This window comes from Gasterosteus aculeatus, chromosome 14 (assembly GCF_964276395.1).
Source record: "Gasterosteus aculeatus chromosome 14, fGasAcu3.hap1.1, whole genome shotgun sequence".
Lineage (NCBI taxonomy): Eukaryota > Metazoa > Chordata > Actinopteri > Perciformes > Gasterosteidae > Gasterosteus > Gasterosteus aculeatus.
The window spans coordinates 9,133,488-9,153,746 of NC_135702.1; the positions used below are offsets into that span (position 1 = coordinate 9,133,488).

The following is a 20,259-nucleotide window of genomic DNA, read 5'->3' on the forward strand; positions in this document are numbered from 1 at the left end:
TCCCTTTAAGCCCCCCTCCCCCCTCTCCTCCACCACCTACAGCCGCTCTGAGCCCGTGACTAACGCGCCATCTCTCCGGGTCGCGTTGCCTCGCCGCGTCGCTGCAGGCACCGGGAGCCGCGTCTCCATTCAAAACGCACGAGAACACGTCGTCGCGGGGCGCCGCACGTGCACGCTCTGCGGAAACCGGCAAATAACCCCCCCTCTCCCTACCTCCCCCTCACGCGCCCACCCAACACAAAAAAAACCTCGTGCATCAAATATATACAGCCTTTATTCTAGCAGGACCAGCAAAAGCTGCAGACACGTCGTGGCCCCGCAGCGACTGGGCGCGCGTTGCTGTTCGCCAAACATGAGGCGCAAAGAGCGAAACACCCCGGCGGGAGGCAGGAGATAAGACGAATACATTTTGATAGCAAGAATTGAAAGGAGAAGGAGAAACAAAAGTCGACGCGTCGAGTCGGAGGAACCCGGAGCGACGGTGCAAAGCGAACAGCTGACCTCGACCCCCCAGTCGGACGGTGGCAGTTGTTTTTTTTGTTTTGTTTTTTTTAAATGGAGATGTCGAGATTTGTCCTCCGGTCTCCTCCTCCGACACACATGCTGCCGATGGTGGTGATGATGATGTTTGCGTAGGAGTGATTTATTTTGTCGGGTGCGCTGTAGTCTCTGCTGCTCGAACAACTCCAGACGAGCGGTGGATGGAACTGCGCGTCGCTCCCACGTCGTTTCCACGGAGATTGGGTTTTTTTTTTCCTTCTGGTCTCTGGGGTGTTTTTTAGTCTTTCTTTCGAGTCTGGAATTGGACAGGAAAACGTTTTGCACGCCAAGGATGTGCCCGGAAAAGTAGTCTGGCAGCAGAGAATAAGGAACATTTCGCAACGGACGTGTATTACGTTTGGTCTTTTTTTATTTTTATTTATACTGTTTTTTTTTACAACAACTAAAGCGGATCAGGCCCAGCCTGGGTTATTTCTACTTAAGTCAGCTCCATTACTTCGATAGCTGTCACACATCAGTGTTTGGCTGATTACTTTGCTGACATTTGGGGCTTTTTTGTGTGTGCTGTTGCCCTCATTATTAAGTGACTGAGGTTGACAACAAAGTACAACCAGCAGAGCTCGGAACCTGAGCTCCAAGGAGCCGCCGCCACCCTAAATGTGACCCGGTGAATTCCTCTTATCTCTGGAGGTAAGAGTCCTCACACTCTAATAAATAACATTGCGCCTGCAGATACGTTCACTTGCCCTTCCCTGGGTCTTTTAGATGGGTGTTACGGATACATCTGCTTGTTGAGTCATGCATGCAATTGAGAAATTGACTCTTATTCTTGTTAGATAGATGGATAAACGGATAGATGGATACACGGATGGATAGATGGATAAACGGATAGATGGATAGGCTGACTGAAGCACATGAGTTTCAGCACCATGGAGAGAACCACACTTGTTTTCTGAATTATTTCACGCAGACCATTTATCATTCATCACATCCCTCCATAAACTCAACATTATTGTGCACAGTGTGTTTGTAGAAGCGTTAACCGAACCGTGATGCGGTAATGGATACGGCTCTACAAACAGGGAGTTGAGATGAGAAGAAGAGGATAAAAGGAGAGGTTCAGAGCTTTGTATGACAGACTCGCTGGCTCGACCGGCTCGCCACATGCTGACAAAACAGCGTGGCTCGTGAGCCACAGCTTCTGTCACCAACTGTTGGCCACGGTCACGTCCAAGCCGTTCGCCCCAGATATTTTTAGGCAGAGTGGAAATGCATCTCCAGCAGCATTAAGCATGCAGCACGGGGAAAGCATCCCCCTTGGATGTGGTTGAAACTACACAAATATTTCAGGAGGCAAACCACCACCCGCTGGGTGTTTTCAAAACACTGTTGTCACTTGGTGGATGTAGAAGTTAAGCTAAGATGTGCGCATCAAGTTGCTTGAAAGAGTACATTGCTTCTTACGTATACAGAGGGTGGAAAACAGGGGGACCAGCAAATTGGACTTTTTGCACAATCCACCTGATGATAACTCCTGAACTCTGTAGTTGCGAGTCATAAGCGTAATTGTGAATTTGTTATACGGTTCGAATTTGTCATTTGTTATGTTATATTAAAGGGATGGAGCGTGAGAATCTCAGGGATCATTTGCTGAGACGTGTTTTGCTCAACGCAATATGTCACACTGCCGCGATTGGAAAGTAAAGTGATACCAATTTATTTAGCGGATTCTCGTTCTTATGAGATCCTAATTTTCCCACCAAAGTCAAGCAACATCCCGATCTGTGAAGGGAGCGGGACCCTGTTTTGTCATTTCCGTGCAAAGTTCGACCCCCGCTCAGGCTCAATTGCGCACTTTAGCCTCCAAAGGAAATACATCCATTATTCTGTACTGTTCGTGTGTATCAGCAGCTGTGATTTAGATGTCAGACCCCCAAATAATTTTCCTTACACACAGGTTGTGCGACAAATTCAAGAGGAAACACGAGTAAATGAGCGATGCAGATGCGCCCACGAAGGGTCACTGAAGGCATGTCAATGCCCCCCCGCCTTCAAAACACCAAGTGGAGGATGTGTCTTTTTGCAGAATGTCGTTCATCCCTCCGGTACAGCAGGACTCTGGAGGCTCGTTGAGCCATTCCATGGTTGATGTAGGTCTTTCCTTTAATTTCCCGGGGGCGAAGACGCCTGAAGGTTCCACACTTACTCTGATTGATACCAGCGAGTTCTCTGCTGTTGCTACAATGAATTATGTGGCAACGTCGGTGCTGTTATTTTCACGTTCAGTTCGTTGCCTATGTTTTACAATAACCATTTTAAACACATACCATAGCTTACTATATAGTTTAAGACAGTATGACTTACAGCTTGTGTAGGGAATAACTTCTGGGACTTAATTCATGTTGTGGACGTCAAAGGAAATTAATAACACGCAAAAACATATATTTTACGGTGCCTACAACAATGAAACACAAGGCAGGACTTGTTGTTCCCATAGCGACTTCCTCTGTGACCCTCGAAACAACCTTGGCCCCCCGGGAGACCAGCCATGCTCCACACCCCCAAACTACACGCACACACACACACACACACACACACAGACACACACAGACACACACACTCAAGTGCCCCTCGGAGCGCTGAGTGACTGTGTGTGTTTCGTGTCTGCTTGCTGCTGCTGGTCTGCAGCCTCTCAGTCATTACAGCGGGAGGGAGGGTGAGAGACAGAGGGAGGGAGAGAGAGTTGAAGGACAAGCAGATGAGTAGGACGGAAGAAAGAACATTTCAAAGACGGATGGGTGATGAAAAAAGATGAAGAAGGGTGTAGGGAGATGGAGGCATGTAAAATAGGGAGGGAGGGAAGGGAAAGAGGAGGAGGAGGTTTAAACACCACCACCTAACAGCGAATGCAATTATAGAGGCAGCATATCCCATTCTTTTTTTTTGTGGACATTTAAAATGTGCTCACTGCTCACATATCAGCTTAATTACCTTTAAAATGCACAAGCCGGGAAGGGGAGTCATGATGGAGATGGAGAGGAGATGGGAGAAGCACAGCGGACGGATTGAGACTGGGGGGGGGGGGGAGGAACATGGCTGCTCAATGATCACGTTAAGCAGTCACCACCCGTTTTCTCCCTTCCTCCACCCGTCTCTCCTTCCCTCCCATCTCAGCAGCACCTCACGCCGCCCCTCCCCCCCTACCCCCCCCCCCCTCCCTCGCAGCTAGACCCTGACATGTTCACACACTTACAACGCTCGCGCACAGACGGTTGCCCACGCAGACAACGGAACCAACGCGCACACACACACTCGCAGGCCGCTGGTCGGCTGCCCTCATCCCGATGAGTGATGGTAGAAAAAAAAACCTGAAGCTCATTGCAAATAGTAGAAGGGAAATGAGGGAGGTGGGGAAGACTAACAGGAAGAGGGTGGAGGCGAAGCTGCGTGTCCTTCACTTGTTGTACGTCATCCCTGGCCGCCGCGTCATTGTGTGTCTGTGACTTGCAACAATTGCACGAAAAGCATGTTTTCTTTTTCCAAGATGGGCCTTATTTCTATAGTTGCGTCCATCATTCCCTTAAGATTACAACATCTTGATCTAAGATTACATCACTGGTCACATGATGTATGTCTATGAATGCAGGGCGTGTTGGTGTAGTACAACCAACTCGCCCAGGGGCCTTCTTATTACCTTTTAACTTTAACCCACGCAATCATAATGGTAACAGCAAAGTTAATGTTAGATCGGGGACTAAGAAACGTCAAAGTGGTCCCTTTGGATAGTAAAAAATAAATCAAGAACAAGCGAGTTCAGCAAGGTCGTGACGTACTCTGCCTTAAGCGTTGATCGCACCAGAAATGCACATGAGAGGAAACATTCTCATTCATGAATTCCTCTCATTCCGATGTGCTGCATCTAATTTTGCATCTCTGCATCTTGGCTGACTAGCTCAGAGATTAGCATAGAGTGAGTAAGCGGGGAAAAGTTCCTCCCAGTACACGAGGCTGGAAGTTATAAGCGTAAACCACCCACTCAAGACACAGAGAAGGCGATGGTTAAATGTCAGTCTGTAATAGCCCTGTCGCCATAGTAACTGAAGGCCCGTTCCTACATTCAAACACACTGCCTCTTGAGCGCTGACCGTTACTCTCTAGCAGTCTATCAGCTATGAGCTTTCTAAATATTTCCATAGTCAACCATTTCTTCCTGTTAAATCCTATTATCGCTCCCCCTCATTCTCTCTCTCTCTCTCTCTCTCTCTCTCTCTCTCTCTCTCTGTGTCTCTCTCCCTCTCCATCTGGGCCTTCTTTCTACCATCTTACTTACATCCCCAATGTTGACCTGCATGTCCACTCCTTCTCCTGTCTGGACCTTTAGACCTTTAAAAGCACACATGCAAAGGGTCATATATTTGTCAGTCAAGCACAATATTGGAAATATCATCCATTTGAGGTTTTAGTATTTCTCTCTCTGTTTTTCTCTGACAGAGGTTTTTACATTTTGAAGTCCGCCGAACGGTCAGAAGAAATCAACAGTCACTGCTGGCAATAAAACTGTATGATTTTGACCGTCTTTGTTCTCAAAGACATTAGTTGTGACATGCACTGCCACCAGAGGCCTTGGTCGGATGAAAGCCTCACCTACCCAACCTTTTTAGTGATTCAATTAAAACAAACAACAAATGTTGTGTGTGATACAATGTATGTATGTGCCCGTTATTATCTGTGGGTATCATTTCCCACATTGCATTCGGCAGTGTGCCACAGCTGTGGGAGGATTTCATCGGCACTTCAACTATGTAGTAAAGTCCAAGTCACCTGGGACTCCTGTGAGTATTGCTACTACTTGTAAATACCATCGCTGGCCTGACACACTCCGCTTTAAATGGATGCAAAGTGAGGCACACCGGGATCCGCGAGTCAGAGGCGCCGCCTCGGCTGGTGAGTGGCACTGCCGTTCAGAGTGGTGTTTGAAACGGAGGCCTGCTCGTGCTCCCCGAGGCGCTGCGCATCAGCTGGACAGGCAGAGCGTAAGAGGGGCGAAGAACGGGGAGGGAGACAAAGACGGCAAAGAAAATTGGAGGCAATGCACAAGGAAAGATAAAAGCAAAAAGAGGAGACTGACACAGAGGCAACGGATCGTTGCAGCGGGGGGGGGGGGAGATGTCAAAAAGTGAAGCGTGTCACTGGCAGGGGGCCAAGGAGGTCGTCTTTTCTGAGCCGACTGGCTACAAACTTGGAAAAAGTGTTTCTCGGGTTTTTAATGTGATCTACTGTAAAGAGAAAGAGAGACGAGCCCAAAGTAAAGCTGCAGCTTAGCACTTAAGCTAAGAAGCCAAACAGAACCTGTGTTTTGAAATGCATTGTTTAAGCTTACTCGGCAGATGTCTCCAAACAGGTATTTTTTGCACGTTTACTGGCTTTACGCGTCACGCCTATTATGCCACGTGGGTCAATTTGGCGGCTCATCTGAGAGCGATTAAAAAAAAACACACGTTGTCACCATTAGGCCCAAACTAACAAAGCAAACCACCTACAGCTAAAATGATGTGGACCACGGCGAAGTCAGGAAAAAAATTCTAAAATTAGAATAATCTCATTGTCAAGTGTCAGAGAGCAAATTTAATTTAACGGTGTCTTATCTAATTCAGAAAGAGGAAAAGGAATTTAATTTATTTCAGGACACTGCATTCCCCTGAGCAGACCATAGAGTGTGTGTGTGTGTGTGTGTGTGTGTGTGTGTGTGTGTGTGTGTGTGTGTGTGTGTGTGTGTGTGTGTGTGTGTGTGTGTGAGGGAGCGATAGAAAGAGAGAGCGCGTGCATGCCGCGTGTGTCCCTGCTTATCATTAGACTTTTGAGTGATTTGCCTATAACGTATTCACCAGTCACAGGGGCAGACTCAGCACGGGGTCGTGATTAGCGTTTTTCCCCCCACAAAGACCTAACGGAGCTCTGAGTGTCACAACAAACTGTCTCCTCCGTCGCTGTGATTCCTCAGGAGCACACTTGATACTGAACTTATGAACCAGGAGTAGACAGGCGCGACTTAGAATAGAATACAAAATGATGTGTTGCCAAGGCTGTGCGGAGATTTGTTTTGCATTATTGTTAATCTTTTTATTGAGAGTTTGCCTAGTTTGCAGTAGACAGACTGACATCTCGTTATAAACGCATGTTTATTTTCTGTGGAAAATATATTTCCTTGAAACGTGCTGTCGAGTTGTAGCTCTGCTCTTATAGCTTCTATTTTTGTGGCACTAAGCGGAAACAGCAATTGTATTCCACGCTATTGGAGTCAAGTTGCTTGAAATACGTGTGCGCGCGTGTGTGTGACTTCTCTGCTCACCTGAGATAACACCCACACACACACACGCAGACGAACAAATATGTGGACAATGACTTATATGGACATATTGAGAGATCTGCACACTTTCTATCTGCATTCTCGAGTTGGTCTGTTATCATGCAGGGTGTTGCTTCATTACCATGTCTAATGCCCTTGAAGCACCGAGCTGACATTTATCCATCCATGAGCCTCCGTAGCTGACCTGGCTGCAGTTTCTGAGGTGTCCGACTCAGTGTGATTCTCAAGGTAGCAGCAGAGGCAGTGACACTGTCCCCTATAGACAGGCATGTACGTCTCATCTTTGTCCTCTCTTAAGTAGGATTATTGTTTTAAGTGATTGAAATTTGCTAAATATTAAGGTACATTGCGTAACTGTCAATTATTTGTAAAGCCCTTGAACAGCCCCCCCTTGAGAGACACCTTTTCATTGCTGGCATCCCTCAGTTTTGAGCCTAACTTTTTAAGAGCCTAAGAACCGGTTTTCAATCCATCAACTGTAAAGTTCAAAGAACTGTTATGTCTCTGAGCCAAATTCGGCTCCGTGCTGGTGCCAAGATTATAGCCTGCCACATACAGACTATTGGTATTATTTGCACAGCAGAGGGTAGAACACGGCATGGCAGAGGGGAGGAGCAGGAAGTGCAATGGCAGATTGATTGAATGTGATTATATGCAATTATTTTGAGGTTATTTGAAAGTGAAAGCTCATTTTCTTCAACTATTCAGGGGACAAGACAATTTTTCCCAAAAATCAGGTTTTCCCGGCAGACGGAATTTATGTTTTTTGGTCATATTTTGGTCACACGCCCATGATCTCTTCTTTTACACTAGCCTCACGAGAGCCTCTATATGATAACTGATGCTACAAAGCAGAAGCTTCCTCATAACCTTTGTCCAGGAGCCAATACTAGTTAACAATCCATCCTCCATTACGTTTCTGTTCCAAGCGGTGAGTTGCCGGCAGAAGACAGTTATAACAGACCCCGTGCCGATTATGCATGCTGAGATTTATAGTTAAGAGGGAGATTACATGACACTGTGACCTGCAGGGTTTGTTTTACGTTTTGTTTTGAATGCATTGTTAACTTCAGATGTTTAATCAGAAAGTGGCATTTCTTTTCAGACTCTGCACATGTCATTCTCCTTTGGAAAGGCTTAATTTTCTACCTTTTGATTGTGTCATATTGTTGTGACTATCAAATATTTCTATTAATGGATTGGGGCAACTATAAAAAAAAAAGGTAAAAATAGTTTCGGACAAGGAAGGATGTGCTACGTCAGTCATGCAGAGCATGAATATCACGTTTAAAGTTACATCAGCACGCCGTTTGAACTGCGGAGCAACAGAACAAGGTCATTTGGATGGATGAGGGACATTTAGTGAGGTGTGTAATTAAATGGAGAGAGCCCCAGGTCAGCGTTTCTTTGCTTTCCAATGTCCTCGTGGTTTCATATTCATACTAGCCGAGAGTCGTTTGTATGATGTATCATCCACAAAGGGGCCATAATTACAGACCCGTTTTCCGGGTAATGAAAGAGAAAGAACTACTCCTTATTTTTAATCATTGCTACACAACACGGCTAAGAGATTTCTTCATTCTACAACCTCATGTTCTCACATTATGTCCTATAGACTTTGGGCTTTCCCTGGAACCCGATTCAAGGTCAGATTTAAGGTCGAGCTCGTCCTTGCCTTTCAGCGGAAGAATGAGGTAGCAGTCGAGCGCAGGGACACTAAGAAACAAAATGATTTTTTGGTCTGCCTGGTGAAATGTTATCCTGGAACACAGTGAGACTGAGCCTGAGGGGAGAATGAAGGGGGGTCGATGCAGCCACAGAGGATAATATTATGGCAAGGATGAAGGAGGAATTTGTAAGCTTTTCAGAGTTTACATCACTACTTGCATTAAGTCTTAATGGACATCTAGTTAAATCAATGTTGCAGCATCTGTTGTAAAAGTCATTTTTATTGACTTAATTTCTACTTTCATGTTGACATGTAGTGAACTTGTCTTCTCCCTCCTTGGGAACTTTTGCACTTGCACATAAGCTTTGGTCAAATTTGTATTCTAAATTATTTTCTATGTATGTATTCAGAATATTTTGGCGGGCAAATCAACTGGATTAGAATCTATTCAATTTCCTTTATTTTGAATAAAAGATGTTGAAAAAACTGATCCTCTGATCTACGCGCGTATCAATTTTTTTTACTAAAAAGTATTAACATTTCTCAGAAATACACTACGCTATGCGTATTTGTGAACTTTGGTGAGAGTTGGACAAGCTGGTCCCAGTTGCTTCCAGCCTTTATGCTAAGCTAAGCTAACCGCACCCCTGCTTTATAGTAGTTCCACGCTTCCAACTCACAAACCCTGCAGTGGTGCCGATGATCTCATTGAACTCGAAGCAGGAAAGTGAACGAGCCCAGAAAGTTTAATTCTTCCTTTAAAGCTGCACGTCTGTATCATCGGCGTATCACAGCAGGGTGGCTTGTGCTCAAAAGGAACATTAATGAAGTGTACAAAGTGGATCACAGTGGCACTCCATTATCCTCATGATGGTGCATTACTCATCAACATGTAAGTGATAATAGATGTGATGAATGTTGCATAATGGATATCTGAATACCTGAAACATTTTTTAATTTCCTCTGATGAGATCGATGTAGCGGGAGACTTGTAAGTTATTCATTATTTTTGGCGAACACTAGTTGAGTTCTCTGATTGCAGTCCTTTAGAGGGTGGGCCAAACGAGGACAAAGCGCTGTAATTAAACTGATTTTGCCCGAAGAAGGTTTCATTGTGTCTTTCTTAGTATTATCAGATTGGAGCTCTGTTATCGAATAACTTGCACACAAACCTCAGCAACAGCAGCTGGACGCCGTCCCTGAAAAAACGTTTAAAAACAGATACGGTTTTTGGGGGGGGGGTGTGTCCTTACCTCCGTGGGCCCATGCATGCGTGAATTCACTGCGTCTTTGGATGTGGCGGCAGATGTATGTGCGAAATTCCCTCTTTGAAAGCCACAGCGGTAATGAGGCTTACCCCATTGTTGTGGTGACGCGTTATTGTTCCTTGTTGTGTGACTCGGATCCACCACCTACTACGCGCTTCTCCTCCATCCTGCCGAAAGCCTGTCAACAGCCATTATTCCCAGCAAGACCTCTGCTGTGATCCCTGCCATGTTTCATCAAAGCGTGGCCATTCATTCCGAAGCCCGCTGTCTGAGCATGTTAGCTAGTACTGAAATTATTGCCTGTGAGTGTTAGTGTGTGTTTGTGTGAGTGTGTGCGTGCGCCCACTGCTTTTCCTCTTCTACTTCCTAACCTCTTGTCATTCCCGTGAACAAACACCAGCAAAAGAAGCTGAGCAGACATGTTTGCATTTCTCCGAGGCTCTTTTTCAATGAAGTTTGAAGTGTGTGTGTGTGTGGTTAAATAATTAACACTGTTCACCGCTTCGCTGCAACACATCCCTCACACTGTGCGGATTAAGAGGGTCCTAAGAGATAAACACTGTCTGCCTTCCCTGTACAGCAACGAATGCTGCATGTACTCTGAGTGTGTGTGTGTGTGTGTGTGTGTGTGTGTGTGTACACACTGGAGGATGTTTAAGACACTCTTTGTGTCATGACTAATGACTTTTCATGTGTCACTGCTTGTGTCTGCAGGCTTGCCAAGTTTTGAGTAGTTTTTTTTGTAATGCAGAGACACTCCATACAAGCTCAATATTCTTCTTCTGTTACTGTTTGTGTTTTATCCCTGCATAATGTAATTCTGTGTGTGTGTGTGTTTTGGATATGCTATTTATGTGGGTGCACTCATTTGTGTGCACTTATTTGTCACTAGTACTTTGTAGCACCAATTTTCTAATTATAATACCACCACAGGAAATATTGCTTATAACATGGACAGGTTTAAATGTTCATGAATGATCATTTACATTTTTGAAATAAAGCAATTCTTCATTGTTTGTGTTCAATATGTGTGAAAAAGGGCCTCGGTATCTGTATGCACAAAGGGGCCGTTACATTTTAAGCTATGAGTTTTTTTTTATCCCAAATATCATTTCATATCTTGTCTCAACTCTGATAGAAGCAGTGAGAGCAAACCAAAACCATTCAAATGAGGGGAATTGCAGAGTTGGTCGACTAGCTTAAGTATAAAAAATAGTTGATTGGTATGATCTATTTTTGATTCCTTGTTATTCATACAAAGGAGTAATTAGTTTCAATCCATTATTGACATTAAAGACAGCTCTAACTGAGCAATTACATGATAATGGATTGCAGGATAGAGGCTCTTTTTGAAGCAGACATTTTACATGCGATTGCAGGGTAAACACTGGTGTAATTGATCACAATACAGCACGGCCCGTTTCCATTAAGCTGTGCCCCGGCAACTTAATGGGCCCTGATAATGCGCGTGCTGAATCATTGGAATTTCTGTGCCACTAAACTGGACCATCATCAGTTTGATGAATTACACCCGTGTTTACCCCGCTTGGACACGCCAATGTGGCTGCTGTAAAAGGGGCGGATTACGTCCATGACCCAGTGCTTCACCCTAAGGGTCAGACAAGCGCTCAAACTCCACCTTCTTCATTTCCCCCGACACCAGAGACCATCCCCGAGTCACCACATTTCCCTCGTCCTCCCAACTGAGAAGCAGTGACGCTGGTGTATTGATTCGGACGGCGGGCAGATTGGATTAGAGTCCAGCTGTGTTCCAGCCGGAGGGAGGAGCGGCTGCGTTGTGTGTTTGTGGAGCAGATAGCTGCCGCACAGACAGTCTGATCCATTCTAACTTCATAGAGCGTCTCCGGAGAAACATGTCGAAATGAGCACTGAGACGGTTGGGACACGTTTGCCACAGAGGAATCCAACATGGTTTAGAGGTGTTACTGGTTGAGGAGGTCAGCTGTCACTTAGTGAATGATACACACTACAGTAGAGTAGAGTAGGCGGATGGAGACCACTACAACCTCAAGGAGGTCAAACTTGGTGTAAATTGCGAGCTCGGTGGGACATAGTACGACTGTTTGTTTACCTCAGAATGATTCAAAGGACTTTTTTTTACACAATCTCCATTTTAGGGTTCGTCCACGGTCCCAGTTGAGCGACATCTTGACCACACGGGGCCATTTGTTGTGTCCTATTTTAGGTTTTGGGCAATTACCCACAGCGCAGTGTGATGCGTGGGCCAATGGCACCTCCAGATTGTGGATGTAATGAAGAGAAAAAGAGTCTCTACCCACGTCTGTCAAGGGTCCGCGGGGTTTTCCCAAAATATGTAAGAATGTTACTCAACCTGTGCGCCGAACGACAACCTATTTATGTCTCTTGTTTGTTTTCTAATTGTCTGCCGAAATTGGTGACAGTAACACTAACCATGTTAAGTAATGCGATAGGAGAAAACTAAACTTCTGAATGGATTTCAGGAAAATTCTATTTACTGCTTTTGTCAAATGTTTAATTGGTAACTTATTTAATTTCTGTCCAATTTAATCAAGCAATATGGTTCACAGACCTCAACTCTTAACCTTAACATTGTTTACTTAAAAAACACTATTATACCTGTAATTGGTTCGTTGGAGTGTGCAATATTTAGTAAAAAATTCAAATAAGATGAATGAAATGCAATCCTGAGGTTGTTCCTGTAATAATAATCTCTAAATCATACTTCTTCATAATTTCCAATCACTCTTTGTGCAGGGATCATAATGTGTTATAATTCTTCTAGCTGTAGTAATGTGTTTGTATGTTATGACAGCCTCAAATAATTTACGGTGAAGGGATGTGCCGAAAGAAATACTTACTTTGACAAATTGGATGACACAACGAATATTAAAATAATTTAGGCCCCAGACTTCAGCCTGTAATCCAGATAGGGACTGAAAAGAAGTAATTAACGGATAACGTTGATTTAATAATGTGAGAATGGGGTCAGTTCGTCTCCAGTCAATCAAGCTCGAATGTTCTTCTGACGTCTGTAGCAATCCTCCCTTGTCGTTTCCATCTGCGTACAAAAATGTGAATACAAACGAAACATGTAATCTTTGCAGTAACAAAAAACAACAACATAATCACATAAAAAACAATAAATAATACACAACAGTAAATGTAGGTCTGGACATGTAATTTTGAAGAGATTAGTGAATATGAGCTTGAAGCGCTCAGGTCAACGTCTTAATTTGTCTTTGTTGTGACCTTTGGTTTAAGGTCAGAGTTCAAAGTTCACTCCCAGCAGTCCGGTTGGATGTTTCCCACCGATTGATGCAATGAAGGTCATGATATTCCTCTCTGTCCAGTTTGCACAGTGCATTAAACGGAACAACTGCTGCTTTCTGCTTCTTCTATCTGATAATTGTTGATTCTGATGTAAATAGTTTTTCTCTCCTTAATCTGATATTCCCTCATTCTGGACTTTTAAAGTATCCCTGTTTCATCAAGAGATGTATCTAATTAAGTAAGCAATGCTGTTTCATTGTAACTTGGGAAACACAGAAGGGGCCGATTATTTCACCACATACTTCACTAACTGTGAAACCGCCATTCTTTGTGATTGATATTATTACTATTCTTCATCTTTTCCACTCTCCTTCCTTTCCATCCGCCCACTGTTTTTATCTCACCTCTGCCCATCTATCTCTCACACCATCTTAATCACCTCCATCTCTTTTTCCCTCCTTTTCATATCTACTCTTCATCATATTCCTCTCTACCTCTGCTCATGCACCGGTTTCCCTCTCAATCTCACATTTTTCTACAGTCCAGCCTGAGATCCCGTCAAAGTTATGAGCATCCTTTGCAGGGTGATATTATTACGTCTCCCCTAACTGCTGGATAATTCAATAAGCACCGCTGAGACACAGTTATAATCTACTTAATGAAGCCTCTGTGTTGATTAATTGTGTGCATTTTCTCTTGTGTCATTCCTTTAACACTCTCCTCTCCTCTTTTCCTCTCCTTTCCTTTCTCTTGCTCTCTGCAGGCTGTTGATGGAGAGCTATTCGAATGACAGCCGGGACAGTGGTCATCACTGGTGGAATTCTAGCTACGGTTATATTACTCCTTATCATCGCAGTACTGTGCTACTGTAGGCTGCAGGTGAGGCCACAGACTGTTTTTCCTGTGAACGTCTGCAGAGCTGCAAGTAAGGGATGTCCTAGAGCATAGCACTGCGTTATTAGTCCCGAGCTGCTCAATTCTGTTAATTTTCAGCTACCATGGATAATATATATATATATATATATATATAATATATATGTCCAATTTTTCAGGATGTTTTAGGATCTGCACAAGCATTAAAATGTAGAAGAACAACCCATACTTTTTCGATTGTTTTTAAGACTCCAAACAAACACACCAACATAGAAGTAAAAAGCTATGAGTTATAGCTACAATGATCTGTCCCCTGGTTCCTGAGAGCCTGGAACAAAGTGGTGGTCGGACCGTCCCAACGACCTACATGGCCTGCTCTATTTCATACGGCTAAAGCCTATACTTAAAGCTACTATGAAGAACTTCCCTTTTTTGTTTTGCTAGATTCAGAGTGTTTTTGAAGCACCAGAACCCCTTTAAAAAAAAACTTTCATTTTACTGCAGCAGGGTCTGACGGTCTCCTCCCTGCAGTCCTGATTGCGGTTCTCTCGCACCTCCCTTCCGTTTAGAAGGCAACAGCGTGATGTCGGTGTTGACTCCCAGCAGGGGCTTATTTACTTATGTAAGTCGCATAGACGGATCAGTATTATATTGAAGATTTCATGACCAGGTAAAGGTTTCCTCATACTGTAGTAACATTAATGAAGAAAAAACTCCCACGTGGAATCAAATCCAAGATTGCACTAACATCAATATTTTCTAATGCTTTGTCTCACATGAGTTGTGTTGCACACTTCCTTTTCGTATCACTGGTCTTGGACAGGCGCTGTGGCATCTATAGAATGCATAATGCTTAATAAACAGGAATGCGTATTAAGGCTTAACTTAATAGTTTGGTTGAACCATCCCACCAATAACACCAAGTTTGTGGATTGTGGCATGTGGATTTGTTTTTTATTATACTCTATACTCACTGCTACACTTGACAAATCCACTGTTCAATACGATGCCTGGACTTTCAACTGCCCATCCCATTAAAATTCAATACAATATTAGCAACATAAAATGCAAAAATATGGTTACATTTGAACCTACTGATTATATTTTAGTCCGTTTCTTATTGGAAGAATTTTTCTATGATCAAGAGACATGAGAATCATATAATTGTTTTACAATTAGTTAATTAATATTCAAATAATGGCTACAAATGGCAAACAATTCGAGAACGGGCCACAGACATTTACCACCTTAATCATCAACTAGGGATTGTTATATTGTTATATTTTTTACTGCAAAAATATGATGCACAAAAGTTGGCAGGAGGCCAGGAAATAGTTTGTTGCTCAGAAATAGAAACTCCAAACTGAAAAGTGGAGAATATCTTTTTTAACTATGATTGTTGAGTATTTGGCACGATAAAAATCAATAATCTGAGACCAAAACCTTTCTGGAATGCTACTGTAGGACACATGCAGCATTACTGAGGCAACGCATATAACCACCTATACAAGATCATGTGGGTTTCGGGAAATAGGCAGAAGGGGGGTTCGATTGTGATTTTCTCCAAAGACGCATTCAGTGTGCAAACCAGACAAATCTTACTTGGTTGATAAATGTGAGGATACATCAATTTAGACTACATGCATGTTATATTGCGTGTTGTTTGACATTTTCTCCCACTCAATATGCAAAATAACAGTACCACATAATTGTTAGAATAAAGACGCTGGCAATGACTTTATTTGACCAATACTGCGTGTAAGCTAATTTGCCAAAGGGTCTGCTGTGCTGTGTTTGGCCATGCTGACATTTCAGTGTGATGAATGCCACTTCATTTCTCTTATCTTTCTCTTTATTGTTCATTCAAATTCTGTTATGCGTCCAATTAACTCCCCTCTTCTTTCCTTCACAGATTAGATCATTTTTAATATTTCCCTTTTCTCCCCCTCCTTTCTTTCACCTCATCTCTGCTCTGCTTCATCTCTCTCCCACCGCCAGTATTATTGCTGCAAGAAGGAAGAGTCCGAGTCGGAGGAGGAGGAGCCAGACTTTGCCGTAACGTCCCGCCTACCACCGGTCCACTCCAACCACAACATTGTGGCGGCGACGGCCGCCGCCTCCTCCATCCCCAATGACCCCGCGCTGTTCTCCACGCCTCCGCTGGCCAGGAAACTGACGCGCTCGCAGACCTTCTGTCCGTCCTGTACGCACTATGACCTGCCTTTCTACCTCCAGCCCCCCGCTCAGCCGCAGATCCACCATCAACCAGATGGCTTGAGGAACGGAGGTGAGCGGATCAGCTACCGCAGCGTGCAGCAGCAGGATCTGGACTTACCGGTGCCTGTGAACATTTCAAACTACCGTAAACCAAACCTCGGCCGGTCGGTCACCATGAGGGACATGTTCACCCGCAGCTGCAGCATCAGCACTGATGTTTAGCCCGGGCGAGTTTGGTGCAAACTCATCCGAGCTTAGATGAACCGCGATGGCCGCTTTGAAACTGGGTTTCCGTCTCACCAGTTTAGTCCAGTCCAGTATGCTCTGAGCCGGCCTGTTTCCGTTCCACTGGTCACCTCTTGTTGAAGGGAGGAATCAGATGGCTCTCGGGACGGGATCTACAGATTCTACGCTCAGGTCCAGGACGTACACTTGGGCCACTATAGAGTTTAAAGTAGTTCAAATGTGTTAAGTCAAAAGTATTAAGTTCAACAATGACGTGAACCTCTTGATTACATTATTTTGTATTGTTCAATAGCTCTTTTGTAACACTAAGAATGGGATTTGTTTCACGCTTTGATGATGTTTGTGTGTCCCTACTTCCTGTGGACTCTTGTACTCGTGGCCTGAAAGATACACAGATTCCTGCCATGTCGAAATGACATAATCGGCGGGGATTTCCTCTCTGCCATAGCTGCTAATATGATCCCAGAAGTCCAGTGTTTCTGTCTCCTATGATGGGATGATCGGTCTGTTCCTCCATCCACAGATTACAGCGATCACTACCACCAGTGCAGGAAAGCGACGCCATGTTTTAGCTGCCGCCCACTGGCATTACAGATCGACTTAACTTAGGCCGTGATATATTATGACATAAAGGGCTCGCGGAAGATGGAAAATCCCTGCTTGTTGTCCACATCCTTCCCGCAGTTTGACGGGAGGCAGTTTTTTTCTGAGCGCCTGTTGACCGCGCAAAGTGTACGTACAGTATCCACTTCAGCAGAGACCGGCCTGTGTGTTCTCGAAGGCAGCGGACAAGGTGCCAAAAGGGGGGAGGGGGGGGTCCTCGCATTCATGTGACTGTGCTTGCATGCATGTGTGTGTGTGTGTGTGTGTGTGTGTGCACGTGTGTGCGTGTGTGTGTGTGTGTGTGTGTGTAACTCGATGAGTTATACCATGACTCTTATTCCATACAATTAAACAGCCTGTCACCCCTACACGTATACGAACCCAGCGGTGGGTTGCAATAGCATTTTGAACATGTTTGGGAAGGGGTTGGATTTGTAGTCCGAGGAGTAACACATCATCAACTTCACAGTGAGATAATCGATAAGTTCTTTACTGAGGTTTAAAGGTGTGGTCCCTTCACTGCAGTCATCTGATTTGATGACACGTGGATACATGGGTTACAATTCACCTTTAAGCGCACATGTATAGATATTTAACAGGCCATAGCATACACAGTCTCTCTCTCTCTCTCTCTCTCTCTCTCTCTCACCCGACTTCTTGGATTGAGGAACATTTCCTCCTCTGAGGTGTTTAAAGAGTTCTTACTCTGGATTGTTTTGGGTTTTCTGCACCGGACTAAACCGGCCTGACGGGGGGGAAGAGCAGTGGCGGATTTCTTTGGACACAGGATGAACATTTCATGAATGAAATGAATCAATGCTGGATTTCATGAAGAAATGCTTGTGGTTGTGTGAGCGGCTTGAAGCTGATTTGATTCTCTCTCGTATCTCCTCCTTCTCCCCCTCTCTTGCTCTTTCTCTACTTCTGTCTCTCTCTTGCTCATTTATATTCCAAAAGGGTGAAACAGTGAGTGATTTTTTAAAAGTTTTTCCTCTTGTGACATGTGCTTTACTGCAAATACACTATGACATACATAAGCGTGCACACACACACACACAATTTTATGTTCCACTTAACACTCTTGAAAGTTACCCTAACGATACCACTCTTACCCGAACCCTAACAACCAACCCTAACCTTAACGTGACCCTTACCTTCAACGTCCGGTCTTCATCCTGTAATGTAATAATTTACATTACGCGGAGGTGAATTTCGTCCCCACGATGAGACTATGAACAGATTTATGTAACCACACCACGAGTAACTCTCACACACACACACACACACACTCACACACACACACATAGTCCGCAATGCTTTGCTTTTACCTTTAAACAGAGGGGATAGTTGCACAGGAAATGTTGTGCCATAAAGAATTCTGAGAGAAATTTATTATTATAGTGATTCATATTATTGCAAGTGTATACTGAAATGCAGTGTTGCTGTCCTATTTAAATTTCTTGCTTTATTTTATGATCCAGCTGTTTTTTCAGACTAAGTACAGTACAGCAGAAATGTTTCTGTCCTTGTTTCTAATATATGACTAACAGACACATTGTTGCTAATAAAATGGTGTGAAAATCCTTCTGCTATGTTTTGTTTTTGTTGTTAATTTCACCCAAACTAAATGATTATTACAATTGTCTTGTGGCTCATATGGTTTTTTAAGGAAACACCGTTAGAGGTATTGGATGTATATTATTTCTACAGGCTGACAAATACTGTAAAGTGGACGCAACCAAACGCATGGTGCATCGCCTTGGATTACCTCATAGAGTGAGATGCTGAACACAAGGTGAAATATCAGCTAGCACCTCTCAAAAAAAGCAGAACCTGCAATAAAAAACATGTTTTTTTTGTATATACCACAGGAATGAAAGTGGGATTTAGACCATTAGGTTTACTTACCAAAACAATGGAAAAATATATTTTGACAGAAATGCATAGAATACAAGTATACAACAAGATATTACAATACAAGGGGAATAAGTTAAGAAGGTATCATTACTCTCAAAAAAGTATAATATAGATTCAAAATAGGAATTTTAATAGCAGATTTATGTTTAGAAAGTACCATAGGACAATAATGCACCATAAACTAAAAATGGTCTATCCTTTATTGAAAAGCAGCTTAATTTTGCTAATAAGCCAGCATTTGCTCTTCACTAAAACGCATGGTGGAAAATTACTGTTAGTGCCCAGCGGCAGCCAAAAGGTAATTCTTCGAAAGCATACAGCTGTGATTATGTTTCAGAAAGAAGTCTGTTTTATTTTATGACTAATGTCAAACATTAGACCTACTGCAACATACAAAAAAGTACCTGACAAACCTCCAACACACAACACACTCCAACATATTTGAATGAGAGGACTAAGAAACAAAAATGACTTCTATGTGCGATGAGAAAGCAACCTGCCACAGACCAGGAGACCATGCGCAGTCATCCAGCTAGAAGACAAAACTGGGGGAAGCTTTTCTCTGACAACAAACAGAGTGAGTCAGAGATGCAGGCAGACTAATCATACAATAGGAAAACCACTGCAAACTATTTCAGAGAGGAAATCTAGGTGGTTATTAGAAGGATGAGTCAGAGCAGATGAATGAGAAATAGCACACGCCAGCGAGCACACAGACAGATGGAGGCGTACGGGAGCTGATCTCAAACCGAGGCCTTCCTGGCACCAATAGCCATTTTGTGATGACATTAACACGACCCTCTCAGATTATGATGGATTGCCTTTGATGCGGCTACGTTCGGCCTCTCATTCATCTCTACATGAATGGCATCGTAATAGCGCATTACTGTCACACCGGCATTCCACGCGCAAGGAAACATGCAAATGCATTTGTTTACACTCACCATAATTTACATGCGATGACCCCACTTGTCCGATAACATCACATGTCAGTGTTGGTGCTGCAGCGCGTTTAGCATGTACTCTATTCTGAGTCAGAGACAACCGCTTTTATTCATAGCTCTGTCAAGAGTAAAGGCATCCGCAACGTTCTATCACAAGCGCCTGATGTGGGAATCAATACTGTTTTGATTGAGATGTTGTTGTGAAAGAGAGGTTGGCGGGTCACTGCGAGGTCCATCACGCCGGACGCCGTCCAGCTCAGCAAAAGTCTGCCTCGTCGCTTAGACGGCCTAACGATCAATCGGGCCGCTTTCTATCAAAGGATCCTTCACCGAGGCTCCGGGAGCGTATGAGGAGACGACATCAACACCCATCTTTCCCTC

General features: G+C 43.9%; 1 protein-coding gene across 2 annotated transcripts; it reads left to right on the forward strand.

Annotated features, from left to right (window-relative positions):
* Window positions 1-74: 74 nt before the first annotated feature.
* Window positions 75-18,601, forward strand: LOC120832292 (protein FAM163B). Of its 2 annotated transcripts, none has more exons than XM_040198468.2 (3): window positions 75-1,191; window positions 13,842-13,957; window positions 15,950-18,601. In XM_040198468.2, exons 2-3 carry the CDS (start codon window positions 13,865-13,867, stop codon window positions 16,388-16,390), a joined length of 534 nt encoding a protein of 177 aa, XP_040054402.2. In that variant the 5' UTR covers window positions 75-1,191; window positions 13,842-13,864; the 3' UTR covers window positions 16,391-18,601. The 2 variants fall into 2 exon arrangements, with proteins under 2 accessions (XP_040054402.2, XP_077944031.1); XM_078087905.1 differs by lacking the exon at window positions 75-1,191 and adding an exon at window positions 12,010-12,140.
* The last annotated feature ends 1,658 nt before the right edge of the window (window positions 18,602-20,259 follow it).

Bases quoted from the DNA above. Each gene is read 5' to 3' on its own strand.
- LOC120832292 (XM_040198468.2), top strand. From the start codon at position 13,865: ATGACAGCCGGGACAGTGGTCATCACTGGTGGAATTCTAGCTACGGTT. The intron at 13,958-15,949 runs GTGAGGCCACAG...TCCCACCGCCAG, and splicing joins TGTGCTACTGTAGGCTGCAG to TATTATTGCTGCAAGAAGGA.